This window comes from Hypanus sabinus, chromosome 6 (genome assembly GCF_030144855.1).
Source record: "Hypanus sabinus isolate sHypSab1 chromosome 6, sHypSab1.hap1, whole genome shotgun sequence".
In the NCBI taxonomy this organism is placed as follows: Eukaryota; Metazoa; Chordata; class Chondrichthyes; order Myliobatiformes; family Dasyatidae; genus Hypanus; species Hypanus sabinus.
In genome coordinates, this window is record NC_082711.1 from 159,865,821 (window position 1) to 159,885,105 (window position 19,285).

At 42.8% G+C, this 19,285-nt stretch overlaps 1 protein-coding gene across 1 annotated transcript in view; it reads right to left on the reverse strand.

The window, feature by feature from the left end:
* LOC132395205 (seizure protein 6 homolog) overlaps positions 1 to 19,285 on the reverse strand; it is a 522,954-nt gene that overhangs the window by 7,751 nt on the left and 495,918 nt on the right. Inside the window, exons 12-14 of the mRNA XM_059971493.1 lie at positions 14,856 to 15,047; positions 4,816 to 5,010; positions 3,082 to 3,120 (exon numbers count right to left, since the gene is read on the reverse strand). Coding sequence (XP_059827476.1) covers positions 3,082 to 3,120; positions 4,816 to 5,010; positions 14,856 to 15,047 — 426 coding nt within the window. The remainder of the gene's footprint in view (positions 1 to 3,081; positions 3,121 to 4,815; positions 5,011 to 14,855; positions 15,048 to 19,285) is intronic.

A 19,285-nucleotide genomic window follows, 5' to 3' on the forward strand; every position in this document is an offset into this window, starting at 1 on the left:
GCTCACCTACACGTTCTGGACAATTTACAACAGACAATTAGCCAATCAACCCACATGTCTTAGGGATATAGGAGGAAACTGAAGCACTGGGGAAATCTCATGTGACAACAGGGAGAACTTGCGAACTCCACACAAATAGCACCTGAGGTGAGGTTTGAACCCAGGCCTCTGGCAATACAGCTCAGACTGTTGCACCACTGTGTTGCCCTAAGACAAATTTCAAAACAAGTCTTCATTAACTTAGAATAAGCTGAGGATGAGTGAGTTGCTATATAAATGCACTCAGTGATTATTTTAGTGCCTCTTCTCCAATCAACAGTATCTGCAGAAATGCATTGTTTTTGTTGAATGTTAATCTTTGTCTTTCAGGATTTTAAATACCTAAAAATTACAAGTCTCTTCAACTTTCTTTTCCAGCAAGAAAATCTAGATAATTTCCCAAAATTCTTTCCAAATAACTGGGAGATCAAAGATCAGAAATAATTCTCTGCTCATCTTGTCTTTAAAATTATGTTAAAGCTCTTACTTTTTAAGAAGGAGGGAGTGTTTGCATGACGAAGGGTCTCGGCCCGAAACGTCGACATCACTTCTCCCTATAGATGCTGCCTAGCCTGCTGTGTTCTACCAGCATTTTGTGTGTTAGTGTTTGCATGATACATTTTTTGATACATTTCAGTTAGTGCCCTTTCCTCTTAATGCTGTTCAAGACGTCAACAAAAGACGGCTGAGGAGTCTAAATGGTGGAGTTGTTCGGAAGTTCCCTCCCCATCACTGAAAGCTGCTTGGTGGTATATTTCGTTTGGGCCATTCCATTCCACAATGTGCAGGCTTACTTAGGGTAGAGGGGCGTCCATTCAAAACAGAGATGCAGAGAAACTTCTTTAGCCAGAGAGTGGAGAATTTGTGGAATTTGTTGCCACGTGCAGCTGTGGAGGCCAGGTTGTTGGATGTACATAAGGCAGAGATTGATAGGTCCTTGATTGGAGATGGCATCAAAGGTTACGGGGAGAAGGCCGTGAAATGGGGTTGAGGAAGAGAAAAAAAAGATGGCCCATGATTGAATGGCAGAGCAGACTCGATGGGCCAAATGACCTAATTCTGCTCTTACGTCTTAAGGTCTTAAAAGTAGAATTTGTTTACTATAACATTATCTTTCTTTTCCTATTCAACCTGCAACACCTTTCATGACTCCTAAAAGCAGGTCCTGAGCTACAATGATTTGTGACAGTTTTAAATCATCAGTTCATCATGCAGCAATAGTCACCACCAAAAACACACAATGCAGATTTGCAGATAAATGAGATTACATAGACCATAAATTGCTGAAAGTACAACATTATCGGCAATGACATATGCCCTGCAGCTTCAAGTGCAGCTAAAGGAGCAGAGATCAGAGGCTCCAATGTCAATCTGGATTTAAAGCGTTTGTTTGTCAAAGTAGCACAATCAATCCAGTGCTACATTTTTGAATTGGTATTGGAAACCTTTCGCACCATCTTCCTAACTAGGATGTCTGGTAAGAAGCCATTTATGAATCCATATTACAAAACACAGGGGTTTATGGAGGATCTTAGAGTCAATCAATTTTGACAGGAATTAGACTGGATTAGATTCAACTTTACTGTCATTGTGCTGAGTACAGATACAAAGCCAATGAAATGCAGTTAGCATCTAACCAGAAGTGCAAAAGAATAGTGTTATTTACAAAATAAGTGCGAATAAGAAGTAAGTGCTACAGCACACAAATATAAAAGTACTGAGACAGTACAATATGGGTGCAATACTGCTTAGCACTGTGATGTGAAGTTCAGCAGGGTCACAGCCTCAGGGAAGAAGCTCTTCCTGTGTCTGCTGGTGCAGGAGCGGAGGCTCCTGTAATGCCTACTAGATGTGAGGAGAGTAAAAAGTCCATGGTTAGGGTGAGATGCGTCATTGATAATGCTTTTCGCAATGCCCAGGCAGCATTTAGGGTAGATGTTCTCAATGGTGGGCAATTGGGTGCCAGTAATCTGCTGGGCAGTTTTTACCACCCACTGGAGTGCTTTGGGGTCCGATACGGGACAATTGCCATACCACACTGGCATGCAGTTGGTGAGTATGTCCTCAATGATTCAGCGGTAAAAATCTGTCAGTATCCTGGGATGGTGAGCTTTCTTGATGCTCCTTTTTAAAGGTGCAGTTGTGCCTTTTTGATCAGGATGAAAGAGTTTAAGGACCAGGTGAGATCATCGGAAATTGGACACCAAGGAATTTGAAGCTTGATACACGCAATGTTCTCTACCTTAGCATCCTCATCTGGCAGGGTCCCGTCCACCTGCTGCTCCCATCTCTGTTCATGCTCCTCCCAACACAACTACACCAGGAAGTGGCAAGTGTCAGGAAGGTAGCTCCGTGCGTCCTATTCTTTCCTATTAGTCTAGCTGTAATTGATGGAACCAAGCAAGTTACTGACCAGAAAGATTCAGAGCTGCCTGTGGGCAGCCCTTAACATTACCAACCAAAAGAAATGACTTGGACTAACCATTTGGGGCTAGTAACGTGCATCAGATTTACGTATTAAGGTTGAAGTTTGAGATCTGAGGCATTGTCAGGTTAGGCGGAGTCTGTAACCTTCAAAGTCTGTGCATGGACCCAATGGTAAAAGTGGGCCCGGAAAAGTATGGCAGAAAGTTTTTTTTTATCATAACCAAGTTCCAATTTAACACCAGCACTAAAATACCCTTATTGGCCTCTTTAGTAGATACCTCCTGTACCTAATAAAGTAGCCACTGAGCGTATGTTTGTGGTTTTCTGCTGCCGTAGCCCGACCATTATAAGGTTCAACATGTTGTGCTTTCAGAGATGCTCTTCTGCACACCATTGTTGAAACAGGTGATTATATGAGTTGAGTTACTGTTTCTTTCCTGTTGGCTGGAACTAGTCCAGCCATTCACCTCTGACCTCATTAACAAGGTGCTTTTGCCCACGGAACCCAGTTATGTGTAATAGCAGATTATGTGACGTGTAATAGGTTAATTTATTCTCAAACTTTGAACAAAACTCAAAATATTCGCATGGAAGTTGCCATCCATATTCTCTTACCTTCAAGTCTTCGTTCATTGAAGTACTCATCATAAGCAACTGAAATCAAAATCAGATAGATATCATTTTAAGAAGGTGCAATGCTCAGGCAGTTGGACCAATGTTATAGTAAACAAGTAACTCTCAATTCTTCTGTTCAGTCAGAAAGATGCTGTTTGACACATTGTATTCGTCCAGCAGTTTGTTTTTGCTCCAGGTTCCAGCATCTGCAGTCTCTCTTGTTCTCAATTCTTCAATCTGAGCTTAGGGATTCTTATAGAACTCAAGGATTGAATCTTGAGAGTTTGGATGTTTGTTCTGATTGTACAAAGGGCTTAAACATTTCAATATTAATTGACAAAGGACAAAGTTAACTCCCTTGAAAGCCAATGCAAAATATTGACATTTTTTGATTGACAGAATCATGTGTCAGCAATAAATGTCAAGCAGCCATAATGAATTTTTTTTTTGTGTACTTTGCCTCAAACTGTTGACATACATGATTGACTAATCTCCTTTACCTGCGGAAGGTGCTCGGTAGTGGTGAAGAAGTCTGGACGAGTAAAGCTGGGCAGAAACAGTGCAGAGCTACAGGGTGCTCGTAGGTACTTTAAAAACATTAAGACTTGGGGCAAAGAAAAGTAATGAGAGGAAAGCTGAAATAGTTCGCTGATTTGAATTTGCGGTTTGAAATTTCATGCATCTCAAGTGAATTTTAATAACTGAAAGTATCTGACTTGATGAACTAACATGAATCAAAGACATCTAAACCCATTGGAAATTAGAAACAACAGAAGAAATCATAGCATTGGTAATAAGCACCAGGTCTCAGAATCAGAGTCAGGTTTAAAATCACTGACATATGTTGTGAAATGTGTTCCTTTGCAGCAGCAGTACAGTGATCTCTTATCACTCGGACTGCAGGCTTTTACAGGATATTTTACTTTATAATCATTTCTACTTTCCTGTTAAACAGAAGACACATTGATTGAGTCAGAATCTGAATCAGGTTTATTATTGGGTTGATTTTGAACTATTGCTCATATGGTTGTACCCAAGAGTGGTTCCTGAACACTTTGCAAAGCTTTGAGCTCCCAGGTACACTTAGAGTATCAGACGAGAGCCCTGGGGGGAGCGTGATGAAGCGGGGTACGCTGGAACCTCAGTAATTAGCTAACTTCTACCAGGATCATCACCTTGTCATGGTGGAGAAGCTTATGAATTCCTGAGATGCTGAGAGCAATGCCTTCTGGAGCTTAGCTCCTGGTAGAGTCGCCCACTGCAGTAAGGTCGGGGGGCGGGGGGGGGGGGGGGAATGTTCCGGACGAAGAGTGACTCAACCACGCCATCAATGGTGGAGCTGGCAGATGATGGCGCATCATAACGGCAGTGAACGTGCAGGAAGGCTGCAGCAGTGAAGTCGTCTTGTATTGCATACCTCTGGACCCCGACCCTGATCTATCAAGGACTGTGTGGTGGCTGCCCGCGCATCAACCTCTCCACATTAAATTTATGCACAGGCCTTCTCAGGGAAAAGCCCCTCAGGAGAACAACATACTCCACTTGGATGATTGCACTACTAATATTGATACCTGCCTAAAACTGGAGGTGTGTAACGCATGAGCACCTACCTTAAATCGCAAATCAGAGAACACAGTCAAAGCAGACAGTGTGAATAAAATCTATTGACAACAGCCATGAAGAACTCTGCTGAAAAATGGCAAAAGTTTGCACATCGAGAACTCCAAGCATTACCTTTGCAGAAAGGCGGTGGGTGGCTCCACCCTGAGGGGTGTCCAGGAAGGCATTTGATGTTAGCTTCCCCTACGAGCTCATACCCATCATAACAGGCAAACCTCAAGATCTCGCCCGCTTGGTACACCCTCTTCCTCGAGGTCTGGTAACCATTGTCTGGCTCGCCAGGATTGTGACAAGGCTCAAATACCTCAGCTGCAAAAAGTAATGCACTTTTAGTCACAGAACAACAAAAAAGAAAACATTTCAGACCTTTCACAAAGCATGTAAGAATTGAAAAAATAAGATGTCAATACAAGGTGGACAAAGTACAACCTCAAGGTCAAAGTAAATCTATTGCCAAACTTTGCACATGCTACTGTATACTACCTTGAAATTCAGGCATTTAGAGGAAAATAAAGAAATACAATAGAATTTATGAAAAACTATACATTTCATTGACTGTGTGGCAATGTGTGGAAATGCCACCTGCAACTGAAGCAGTTTCTTGGCAATTATTAGAATAGTCCATTAACAAGCACTGGGTCTTCCTATCTCATCTACCTGTTTTGAGTTGAGAGATCTATACTGCACAATCAGAATCAGGTTTATTATCAACAAGATACTGTCATGAAAATTGTTGCTTTGTGGCTGCAGGTACACTGAAAGGCATAAAGTTACTAAAAGTTTCAATAAAATAAATAAATAATCGATGCGCCGGAGGAATAATGAGGCTGTGTTCATGGGTTGTTCAGAAATATGATGGAATCTGAAAGGAGAAAAAGACCAAAGAATCAGAATCAGGTTTATTATCACCGGCGTGTGGCGTGAAATTTGTTGACTTAGCAGCAGCAGTTCAATGCAATACATAATCTAGCAGAGAGAAAAAACAAAACATAATAATAAATAAACAAGTAAATCAATTGCATATATTGAATAGATTAAAAAATGTGCAAAAACAGAAATACTGTATATTTAAATAAAAGTGAGGTAGTGTCCAAAGCTTCTGTATCTCCTACCTGATAGTAACAGCGAGAAAAGGGTATGCCCTGGGTGCTGGAGGTCCTTAATAATGAACACTGCCTTTCTGAGACACCGCTCCCTGAAGATGTCCTGGTAATTTATAGGCTAGTACCCAGGATGGAGCTGACTAGATTTACAACCTTCTGCAGCTTTGTTCAGTCCGGTGCAGTAGCCCCTCCATACCAGACAGTGATGCAGTTTGTCAGAATTGCTCTTCATGGTACAACTATAGAAGTTTTTGAGTGTATTTGTTGACGCGCCAAATCTCCTCAAACTCCAAATGAAGTATAGCTGCTGTCTTGCCTTCTTTATAACTACATCAATAAGTTGGGACCAGGTTAGGTCCTCAGAGATCTTGACACCCAGGAACTTGAAGCTGCTCACTCTCTCCACTTATGAACCCTCTGTGAGGTTTGGTATGTGTTCCTTCGTCTCACCCTTCCTGACGTCCACAATCAGCTCTTTCGTCTTACTGACACTGAGTGCCAGGTTGTTGCTGCAGCACTATTCCACTAGTTGGCATATCTCACTCCTGTACGCTCTCTCATCACTACCTAAGATTCTATAAACAATGGTTGTATCATCAGCAAATTTACAGATGGTATTTGAGCTATGCCTAGTGACACAGTCATGTGTATATAGAGAGTAGAGCAGTGGGCTAAGCACACACCCCTGAGGCATGCCAGTGTTGATCATCAGTGAGGAGATGTTATCACCGATCCACACAGACTGTGGTCTTCCAGTTAAGAAGTCAAGGATCCAATTACAGACCCCAGGTTCTGCAATTTCTCAATCAGGATTGTGGGAATGATGGTATCAAATGCTGAGCTATAGTCGATGAACAGCATCCTGATATAGGTGTTTGTGTTGCCCAGGTGGTCTAAAGCCGTGTGAAGAGCCATTGAGATTTCATCTGCCGTTGACCTATTGTGACAATAGGCAAATTGCAATGGGTCCAGGTCCTTGCTGAGGCAGGAGTTCAGTCTTGTCATGACCAATCTCTCAAAGCATTTCATCACTGTCGATGTGAGTGCTACCAAGCGATAGTCATTAAGGCAGCTCACATTATTCTTCTTAGGCACTGGTATAATTGTTGGCTTTTTGAAGCAAGTGGAAACTTCCGCCCATAGCAGTGAGAGGTTAAAAATTTCTTTAATTATTCCTGCTGATTGGTTGGCACAGGTTTTCAGAGCCTTACCAGGTACTCCATCGGGACTCTCTGCCTTGTGAGGGTTTACTCTCTTTAAAGACAGTTTTAACATTGACCTCTGAGACAGAGAACACAGGGTCATCGGGTGCATCAGGGATCTTCACAGGTGTAGTCGTGCTCTCCCAGGTGTATAGAGGGCATTGGGTTCACCTGGTGGAGAAGCATCGCTGCCATTTATAGTACTGGGTTTCGCTTTGTAGGAATGAACGTTTTGCAAACCCCGCCAGAGTTGCCGTGCATCTGATTTTGCCTCCAACCTCATTTGAAATTGTCTCTTCGCACTTGAAGTAGCCCTCCACAAATCATACCTGGTTTTCTGGTACAAGCCTGGGTCGCCAGACTTGAATGCCACAGATCAAGCCTTTGTTAGACAACGTACCTCCTGGTTCATCCATGGCTTTTGGTTTGGGAATGTACAGTAAGTCTTTGTAGGCACACACACTCATCCACACATCCAGATTCAGAGATGAATCCCTGAATACAGTACAGTCCACTGAAACAAAGCAGTCCTGTAGGCGTTCCTGTGCTTCCCTTGTCCGTACCTTCTTGCTCTTCACTGCTGGTGCTGCAGTATTCAGTTTCTGCCTATACTCAGGGAGTAGAAGTACAGCCAGGTGATCAGACTTCCTGAAGTGAGGGTGTGGAATAGCACGGTAGGCATTCTTGATGGTGGTGTAGCAATGGTCCAGTGTGTTGTTTCCTCTGGTAGTGCAAGTGATCTGTTGATGGTAGATGCTTAGTGATTTTTTTCATACTGGCCTGTTTAAAATCTCCCCAATCAATGGTGAAGGTGTTAGGGTGCACTGTTTCTTGCATGTTGATCCCATTGCTCGGATCATCTAAAGCCTGCTTGACATTGGTGTGGTGAACTACATGTGCCTGTCTGGACACGCCCCCCTGCTGACTGCTCCTGAGGCTCCTCCCACGGACCCCTGGATAAAGGTGACTGAGGCCTGAGCCCGGCCCTCAGTCTCCAGGATGTAGCATGGTGGTCAATTGCTGCTTGTTCTTTCTTCCAGTCAATAAAAGCCTATATCTCGCCTCACGTCTCGGAGAGTTATTGATGGTGCATCAGTTGGCCTGAGGTGGAACGTAAACTGCTACAGTTGTGCAGTTACATCAAAGAGAACGTGGTTCAAGCTCAGAAGTGGGTAACAGGAAAGACTGCTGAGGGACTGAAGTGCAGATTTGGACAGAGGTCAGGTGAGAATGGGCAGGATACACAGGGCAACAAAGCAACCAAATGCGTGGAGGTAAAGATGGCTCCTGATTTAGTTTGGGACATTTGAGTCAGGTCTAGAAGAGTGGATTGGGTTTCCATGGATACCGCTCTTTTGCCTGTCAGCATTGCTTTGTTCTGGAGCTAATTTGGAATGTTAATATTTATTTTGCAGAGATGATAATATACTAGCACTTAAACATTAATTAAATTACAGTGTTTAGGAAAGGCTACACCTTGTTGACTGTAGGTTAATCTTCAAATATCTGATTTTTCTCCAATAGGTGCTAGTGCAAGAAATCCAGACAGAGGCAGGGGCTGCATTAAATCCTTCTATTAATGCTTCCTATTTCCTTAAAATAAAAGAACCCCCTTGGCCCATCACATGAATGCTAACCACTGGGTTCAATTTTCTCAACACCAGAGCCCCATTTATATCTCTGTAACCTTACCTGCACATCAGCACCTCTATCACCCATTCTGCAGCCACCTCATACACCAGGGCTAATCTGCAATTAAACTACCACACAGAATGCAGGAAGAAATCACAGAGCGTCAAGGAAAATCCGTGTGGTTTCCAGAAGGACATGCAAACTCTACCCAGACAGCACGGGAAGTCCAGATCAAAGCTGGGTCGCTGGAGATTGCGTCACCCACAAACATTTCAGCGGCTCTTCGGGGATGAATTGGCAGTGGAAGAGGGGACAGTTGTTCAGTTGGATCCTTCCCAACTCCCTTTTCTACTCCTGGAGCCTAATGCTATGTCGTTACTGGTCTGGGCCTCAAGGTGGGATGCAGCATATGTCAGCTACACATACAATATATGGAAACAAGATGGTCTCCACTGTATGCTCACCGTTGTTACTATTGATTACAAGATGCACAGATTTCTTGTTCAGCCCTGGAATCAAGGTCTTGGAGGTGGTCAGGCCTATGTCGGTGATTTATAAATTTAAGCTGTCTAGGAGCGTGGCCACGCACAGGCTCATTGCTAAATGTCGGAGTAGGAAGGAGAGCAGCAGACTGCATGACCAACATCGACACATCTCCTTGCTACCACCATTGGGCAGCAGGTACAGGGGCCTTTGGTACCACATCACCTGGTTCATGAACAGTTATTACACTACAACCATCAGGTTCCTGAACCAGTGTGGATAACTTCACTCACCATAACTTTGAAATGATTCCCCAGCTGAAAGAGGACTCAGCTTCCAAGGACTGTACAACTCAAGTTCTCAGTATTTTTTATTTGCACAATTTGACTTTTTTTTACACATTGGTTGTTTGTCAGTCTTTGCTTATCTATAGCTTTTCATAAGTTTTGTTGTATTTCTTTAATTTTCCTATAAATGTCTGCAAGAAAATGAATCTCAAGGTAGTAAATGGTGACATGCAATTACTTCAATAATAAATTTACTTTGACTTTGAACATGACAATGACAAGTGTTGCCCGACATAGATAACCAGACATTATACTTGGAACTAAAGGTTAATTTAAGTTTGGTGATCAGACCCAAATCTCCTTTTAATGTTAGCACAGGTTTGAACTGATATGTATTTTAAATTTATTGCAGACTTTATGCTTTTGATGTCATGCTGGAAACAGATGGAATAAAGTCATGATTGTGAAGCGCATGTGTTCTGCCAGCACTGTCTGATAAAAGTAACCCATTTACCTCCTGACAGAGAAGGCATGGCCCAAACTATTATGAGAATACCACCCTCATCCACATCGGAGCCAGTGCTCCATGAAAGCAAGACAAAAGGGTAAATTTTACCGGCAACCCAGACTAAAATAAAGAAAAATCAATTATGTTTAAACACATAGTTTATCTTCATGATCATCTATTCTGCTCCAAAAAACAATTATGTGGCATCTGAGTCATCAGCTTCAAAGCACACAGAGGAAGATTGGCCTCCACCGTTTCCTCAGCTGGTCGTGAAATAATCTTGTCCTCATAAAATTTTTCAATTTTCTTTTCGTTATCACAACAGACGTGACATGTATTAGTGAATGACAATCAATTAGGTACCAGTCAACCCCATTCCTGCAGAGAATTAAAATGCCAGCCTTTATTGTGTTAACCAGCTGTTACCAAACTGGAAACATTTCCTCGTCTACCTCTCGCTCTCTAAAATGAAAGATGGGACCTACAGTTCGAGCAGGGTCCTTTACTACTGCACCGAAATGGTGGCCTGAATAATGAGAGCTGGTCAAACCTGGATCCCAACCCGCTGAATCAAAGTTGACCTTGATATAAATAAACCACGAATGACACTTTACTAAAGTTTTTTAGCCAGCTTTTTTAGCTTTCAAAGAACTACGAAAGAGAGAGGGGAATAATGATGAAAGCAGAAAATTCTTTGCAGGTTTCAGAATCTTCATTAGTTCTTCCTAAGGCAACATGACTTAAAATATGTTGGTCAAAGCCCAAGAGCCGTGATGAGAACTGCTTGGAAACTGTTGGTATTGGTGAATTGCTTGTGCTACCCACTGACAGAGGTGAAACAGAGGATTGCGTAGTGCAATGAAGAGTAGACTGAGGTGACTGGCAGAACAAACATTAGTAGAATATGTCTCATGTAATTCTTATTTAGGAATCTGAATAAGTCTTCTGGGTGCACATTCAACCTTGACTTTCAGAAGAGACATGGATATGTACTGTACTGTGCAAAAGTCTTAGGCACCCTCTCGATATATATTGTTAGGGTGCCTAAGGGTGCACTATTACGTGGAGTACAAAGCAAGTTTGCAAATCTGGTGGGAGCAAAGGGTGTTGGGAATGGTGAGGGTGGAGCACCACGGGAGGGGTGTGGGACAGATGACAGAGAAGGAGTGCCAGGGGTGGAGGCGGTGCGAGTGCAGACACACCCAACTCTGAGACACCAAGCGAAGTCATTTGATTCCAAACAATTGGTTTATTTATCATTACAGAATGTATCTCTGGTGCTTTCTGCTTCCCCCTCCTTCCCCTTTTCCCAACCATGATACCCCCCTCCCTGCCCACTTCCCCACTCTCAGTCCACAACAGAGACCCATATCAGAATTAAATTAAATCAGAATTAGTATTTATCATTACTCACATATGTCATGAATTTTTTTTTTTGCGGCAGCAGTAGTTAAAATGACTACATTACCGTTCACTGTAGCTATATATATATATGTGCCTAAGACATTTGCACAGTACTGTACTTGAACGAGACAAGCGCATAGAGGGTGGTAATAGAGGCGGAAGAATGAGAATGTGGAACGTGATAGATTAGTCTCTTTTTGGTTTGTACCACCCTATGGAGCAGAGGTCTGAAACATTCATTCCCTTTTATGCTGGCAGACCGGTTATGTTTTCTGGTACTTATCTGATAATGACATGGAGGAAAGCTATGTGTCGATGCCGCATCGCAGGTAAGTGTCCCCATTAGTCCCATTGACCAGCAACTCTCCTTTGATTCTATTGGCCTTTAACCCCTAATGAAGGGTAATTTACAGTAGCTAATTAATCTACTAACACACCTTTGTGATGAAACTGGAGCATCCAGAAGATACCCACGTGGGCATGTAAACCTGGGTCACTGGACATGGAAGGCACAGCTTCCCAAATCTCCAGTTTCCAATATCTAGACCGCTTTATTTGAAGATGTAAAATAATTTAAAGCATTTGGAAAAAATCTCAAGAACTTCATTAGACTCAGTGAGATTGGAGTGAAAATTCTGTTCAGTTGAGAACACATTCCCAAGGGTCTAGTGACTCAGGAGGTGGCTGTACGGGATCTTCAGGCCTTAAATGAAACGGATCCTTTTCACAATGGAGGGCATCCACCTGTAGCTTCAAAGGTAGATCCTAGATCTGCAACCTTGACCACTCAGAAGAAGCTGGCCAGGGGACATCACTACTTGCAGGCTTCCCTTCAAGTTGCATGCCTTCAATGTGCAAACGGAACATTCCTTCCTTGTCATTAGACCAAAATGCCAGAACTCTCTACCAAACAAGTTGGTTGCCTGGATTGGGGAGCATGCCTTATGAGAATAGGTTGAGTGAACTCGGCCTTTTCTCCTTGGAGCGACGGAGGATGTGAGGTGACCTGATAGAGGTGCATAAGATGATGAGAGGCATTGATCGTTTGGATAGCCAGAGGCTTTTTCCCAGGGCTGACATGGCTAACATGAGTGGGCATAGTTTTAAGGTGCTTGGAAGTAGGTACAAGGGGAATGTTAGGGTTAAAATTTTCACACACACAGAGTGGTGGGTGCGTGGAATGCACTGCCAGAGATGGTGGTAGAGGAGGGTGCAATTTGGTCTTTTAAGTGACTCTTAAATAGGGACATGGAGCTTAGAAAAATAGAGGGCTATGCACTAGGGAAATTCTAGAACGTTTCTAGAGTAGGTTGCATTGTGGGCTGAAGGGCCTGTAAAGCGTTGTAGATTTCTGTGTTATGTTCCTATATAAACAAGTAGTCAAAGTCAAATTCAAGTAGAATTTATTATCAAAGTAAGTATGTTACCATATACTACCTTGAGATTCATTTTTGAAGGCATTACAAGGAAAGTAAAGAAGTACCATCGAATGTATGGAAAACTATACACACTGATAAATAACACAACAGTGATATTGTCTCACCGGAAAGATCAGAGCAGGTGTTCACCACTACTTTTGCCAGGACAATTAAGAATGAATATTAATTGCTGCCTTCTTCAATGCAACTCAAGTTATCTGTATTAGAAAATAAACAGCCCACAGTCTCTTGAGGTTCTGTGCATAATAGATGGTCAATATTATGTTGGAAAATTAATATATTCGCACAGGGCATTGTGTAGCGTAATGAGAAGGCGCAGGTCGAAGTGACTGATAGAACCAACATTGGTAAAAACATTTTTTATCTAACATTTTTTATTTAGGAACTAGAAGGAGACTTTTCTAGGCCATGCTCCTTTCTCACTACAGCTGTCGAGAAGAAGGTACGGGAAAGTTAGCTCCCACACCACCAGGTTCAGGAACAGTTATTACCCTTCACTCATCGTGTCCCTAAACGCCCATGGACTTACTTTCAAGGACTCTACAACTCATGCTCTCAGTATTATCTATTTATCTATCTATCTACTTATGTACTCGGTATTAGTAATTTCTTTTGTATTTGCACTTTTTCTTTGGCACATTGGCTGTGTGTCAGTCCTTTTTGTAGTTTTTCATTGATTCTATTGCATTTTTTTGTTCTACAGTGAATGTCCCCAAGAAATTGAATCGCAGGGTTGTATGTGGTGACGTATCTGCACCTTGACAATAAATTTACTTTGAACTATGATATATCATTATAAAGAATATTTACATAAGGTAGAGGAACACTGTGAGAAAAGACTAAATGAAAGAGTAAGCTTCAAAATACTAAAAGTTATGTTGTTGGAAAGCTCAACATGTGGGAGAATGTGTTTATTGACAATGTGACAAGAGCAATTTTATGGTTTCGAGGAAAATATATTTCCTGCTTTTTACTTAATTCCTTTCTGGGTGAAATTGGACTTTACATTTATGGCAGGAATGCACCATTTTTTGTTTTTTTTTCAGGTCATTTGGTGGGGGAGGGGGTGCTAATCTTTCTTTAGGTTGCAAGGGAAACAGGCATGCCCTGGTCAGGCTTCCCTGAGGTATAATTGGTTACCTTGATCCCTGCCCAGCACTGGAATGGGCCAGGGTGGCGTAATATTTGTTTTAATATAACACCTGTCACTTCAGAAATGTTCTGCACTAACATTACATAACAAATCTAAATAAATGCTTCTTATCCTTATTGGTGGTCACTGCACAAGATAAAATATTTTATACAAAGTAAATGAACAGTTCTCCCACACAGCTTACATTCCCCTCATATATAACTAGTCCAAAATACAGCCATATGGTTGAGTAGTAATGCTGATACTCCTTATACAAGATGAAGGTTGATTATTGGTTTCTACCCTATGTCAACACAGGAAGGGTTCTCATTTGAGGGTGTCCTGACCAGCTGCATCACCGTTTGGTGTGGGTACTGTAAGGTGTAAGGTATAACTGCAAGACCGTACAAAGGATTGTGAGGACTGCTGAGGGTACCGTTGGGGTCTCTTTTCAACCCATCTGAGATATTTATCAGGAGCGCTGTGTATTCAGGGCCCTTAGCACTGTCAAGGATTCCCCCTGCCCCTTTCTGTCCCATAATCTCTTTGACTCCAAACCATCAGGCAGGAGGTACTGTAGCATTAGGACAAGGACTGTTAGAGTGGAAAACAGCTTTTTTCCCCCGACCATAAGACTACTAAAATTCCTGGCAATTCTCGGGTCTCACCACGTATGAAGCGCCGGTGGCATTATATGGCTTATATTTTAACTTGCGTCGTAAATACACTCGAAGTCAATCTTCTGGAATACATTTTGTTATTTGTTAATCTATTTGTGGAAGTATTACCTTATGTGTTGTGTGTGAGTTATATGCACTGCGTTGAGCACCTTGGTCTGGAGAGCATTGTTTTATTTGGTTGTGTACATGCCCACGGCTGAATAAGTTTGAAGGTGAAAGGTTATATATGCAAGTCTAGCATGAAGTAGTGAACACAATGCACAATTGAAGGTTATTGTACTCACGGATACACTTTGGCACCCTGTCACTCCACTTTGGGTTCGCAGACCGCCTGTTGTAGCACGTCAGTATGCCGCTCCCGGCCAGCGCGTACCCTTTGTTACAAATGTATTGGACCGTGGAACCGATGGAAAACTTCGGATCGGAAACAATCCTGCGACTATGATCAATGACACTGGGGTCGGTGCAGAATATAACTGGGAAAAGAAAGCGCAGAGGAAAGACATTGAGATGCAAAACCTGCGGTTGGATGTGCTCCACTTGTCTTTGAGCGGGGAATAGGTCAGAAGGCCACCCCGCCTCAGCACTCACAACGGCTTTGTGGGAAGCTTCCCCTCATTGTTGCGAATCCCTGAACCACCAGGAAGTAAACACGCTGCTGTCCTGAAGCAAATCTCAACGACTTGGAGCTGAATGCCCTCGAAACCGTGGAGATGCAGATCGACTTCAGGAGAAGCATGTCTCCTCTCCGCCCACTCATCATCAACAACTCTACCGTTAGCACCGTTTCAATATTCTGGTGCCTGGGCATCATCATTTCACAGAAGCTCATGTGGGAGAACCATGTCTCCTTCGTTAACAAAAATAAAGACCTGGCAGAGGATGTATGGTACTGCTTGTGGCAACTGATAGAATTCCATCTTTCCCGGAACACACTGGTACAGTCCAGCACTGCTATCATAAAGACCAGTGGTTCCCAATCTGGGGTCCACGGAGCCCTTGGTTAATGGTAGGAATTCATGGCCTAAAAAAGGCTGGGAATCCCTGATAGAGAGCATCCTCACATCAGCCACTACTGTCTGGTTCAGTGCAGCATCCACTTACAATATACAGTCCTCTGCAAGATTCTTAGACACACATATATAGCTGTATAATTTTGTGTATTGTGCTGTACTGCTGCCAGAAAAAAAAACCCAACAGATTTCATGCACGTGTGATGGATAATAAAACTGATATGTGTCTCTATTCTGGGCGGAGAGTAGGAAGAGGGAAGGGAGAGGGGAATTATTGTTGGGAAAAGGGAAAATGGGAAGGCAGAGGAGGAGGGAGTGGGAAACACCAGATAGACATTTTGTAATGATCAATAAACCAATTGTTTGGAACCAAATGACTTTCCCTTGTTACTCAGGGCTGGGGGAGTCTGCACCTGCCTCACCACCCCCCACCCCCTGCCCCTGGCACTCCTCTACCACTTGATCCACAACCCCTCCCACGGAGCTCCCCCTCTCCATTCCCAAAATCCTTTGCTCCTGCCAGATTTACGAACTCACTCCTTGCTCCATGTTGACAAATACAGTATGGTGCAGAAGTCTCAGGCATCCTAGCTACATATATGGGCCTTAGACTTAACCACAGCAAACTGTCAGACAGCAGAACAGTCTGCAGTCTACTATCTCTGCAGGACTTGCATGTGTCCACGGTGTATGTCCAGCAGGTGGTAGAAAAAAGGGATCAGCCATGATTGAATGGCAGAGCAGACTCGATGGGCCAAATGGTCTAATTCTGCTCCTATGTCTTATGGTCTTATAAGAAACAGGGCAGAAATATTGCAGAAACTACCCACCATCTAAACTTCCAAAAGATCCCTTTCAGAAAGTGCTGGAGGGCAATTAAAACATAAACACTTCAAACCACTTTTTATAATGCTGTCTGCATTGTAACTACATACAGGTATTTGTGTACCTGTGCTTTAACCTCTAACTTTATATAATTCTTTATAATTGCTGAAGTTATTTATTGTTGCATTTTGTGCCAACACAACCACAGCAAATTCCTAATAGGTAATCCTTGATCCTTATTAGTAGCGTTGGGTCCAAAACCCACACAAGACACTTGAGCATGAAATCTTGGCTGACACATCAATAACCGCACTGGTAGAGGTGCTGACTTTCAGGGGAAACCATCAATGTGACAGAGATACTCTGTCCTTAGATACAATTGCAAAGGAGAGGAGGGGAGCTTTCCACAATATCTTGGCAATATTTATCCTTTAATCAACATGATGGTGATTATCCAGTCATTATATTGTTAGTGGAAGATTACTGTCTGCAAAGTAGCTGTTGTGTTTTTGAATTAGAACACTACGCATCAGAAAGTGTCTGTGAAGAGTGGTGGGGTGTCCCAAGGATATGAACAACATCATATAAAAGGAAGTGTTTGGCAGGGATGCTATTAAATGAAGATTGACTGCCCTCTGCTTGGTGCTGCATTCATTTATACCAGCCAAGGTGATGGGGAGGATGCATTAATTGCTCTCAGTGCAGTTGGGTTCGCTGAGGGGAGACTGAGCCAAGGACCCTCTCCCCACAGCTATCCCTAATAAGCAGTTCCTGCAAGAAGTGGGCAAATGTAGAGCTGACTTGGATAAGAAGCTTACTTGCAATTTACTTAATTACATAGATAGATAGATAGATAGATAGATAGATAGATAGATAGATAGATAGATAGATAGATAGATAGATACTTTATTCATCCCCAAGGGGAAATTCAACATGTTTCCAGTGTCCCATACACGTATTGTAGCAAAACTAATTACATACAGTATTTAACTCAGTATAAATATGATATGCATCTAAAATCACCCTCCCAAAAAGCATTAATAAATAGCTTTTAAAAAGTTCTTAAATAGTTTACTAAAGTGCATTGAGTGGTAACTTAAGCTCAGTCCTAACCCTGGCACTTTAACATGTCATGCCCCTGGTGGTTGAATTGTAGAGCCGAATGGCGTTGGGGAGTAATGATCTCTTCATCCTGTCTGAGGAGCATTGCATTGACAGCAACCTGCCGCTGAAGCTGCTTCTCTGTCTCTGGATGGTGTTGTGCAGAGGATGTTCAGGGTTTTTTTTTACTTACTTATAATTACTTATTACAGTACAAGACCATTTGGCCTCTCAGGTAAATGTTAGCTATCACAGAGTGATTTCATCACACCATTCTCCAGCCCTCTCCCACCTTTTAGCCTGACAACTTACCCCCTCTCACATGTCTGTCAACTCCCCTTTGACTCTTACTCATACCAAGTGGTAATTAGTAATTGGGATGTGGGCAGAAACCCAGGGAGAAGGAGCAGGTGTTGCACAGACCACAACAGGATCAACCCTGGATCCCTGGGTCTCTGAGGCAGCAACACTATCCACTGTGTCACTGTCCTGTCCCTTCGAATAGCCTGTAAACTTTCCTTTGACAATGGTGGCAAAATGAACCATTTCGCTGCTGAAAATCATTATAAGGGTCCATGTAGAGAGATCAACTTACACCAGAGGCTTTCATCCCTCCTCTGCTGTCATTGGCTGAGAGGAGAAGAGGAGGCAGGCAGGCTGTGTTATTGGTTGTAGGGTGCATGATGGGAGGTGAAGGTGAGGTGAGTGGTGTATCAGGGAACTACACAGCTGGAAGAGGAAAGAACCAACACCTTAAATGTCAAGTAGAGGGACAGCTCGCATGGCAGTGTCTTACAAGCAACTGTTCTCCAGCCAAGCAGGCTCTGAGGAGCAACTAGGCCTCAGGGACTGACCCATTCCAGCCCACCTTCAGAACAGCCAGACAAGCTGTCAAAGGCCTTTGAACTGTTTTTAGATGGTTTTTATTGCAATATTTAATAACTGCTCAAATTGATGTAAATTATTTTAATGACCTAAAATAAACCAACACTAAAATGATCACAGATAATTAAACACAAATAAAGTCAGATAGCTCAAACATCCCAAAAAGGTGCAAGTTAATTGTCCATTGAGAATAACCCCTCTGTGTGGATGACTCATTCTGCGTAGAAACGGGCCCTAGGATCCATCATGTTCATGCTGACCTTTTTACAGTTGACAATGATCTCGGGGAAGCTGATGATAAAATGGGGCCAGTCAATGGTGTGTGTACGTGGCTGCATTGCTAATTCTCAACATGTTGACACCCCAGAGGAGAATCTCCGACCCTAACTTAATCAAGTAAGAACTTTCCCAGGGTTTTTCAATAGATTATAGTCATGAAAGGAAACCTCATGAACGTGGATCAAGCCCCCAGTGCAAGTGGTGGATGTGGGGTTGATTTCACCATTTAGGAGTAATTTGGATAGGTACATGGATGGGAAGGGTATGGAGGGCTATGTCCGGGTGCAAGTCGATGGGACTAAGCAGATTAAATGTTTGGCATGGACTAGATGGGCTGAAGGGTCTGTTTCTGAGCTGTAGTGTTCTATGACTCTGTGACTCCATGAGAGATTGGATGGGGCAGTTTTCCCTGGGTCAAAAGGGGTTGAGGAGTATCCTTAAATAAGAGAAAACCTGTAGATGCTGGAAATCCAAACAACACACACAAAATGCTGGAGGAACTCAGCAGGCCAGGCAGCATCTGTGGAAAAAAAGTATAGTCGACGATTTGGACCCAGACCCTTCAAGTGTATCCTTAAAGAGGTTTATGAGATCCAGTGACAGGTTGGATG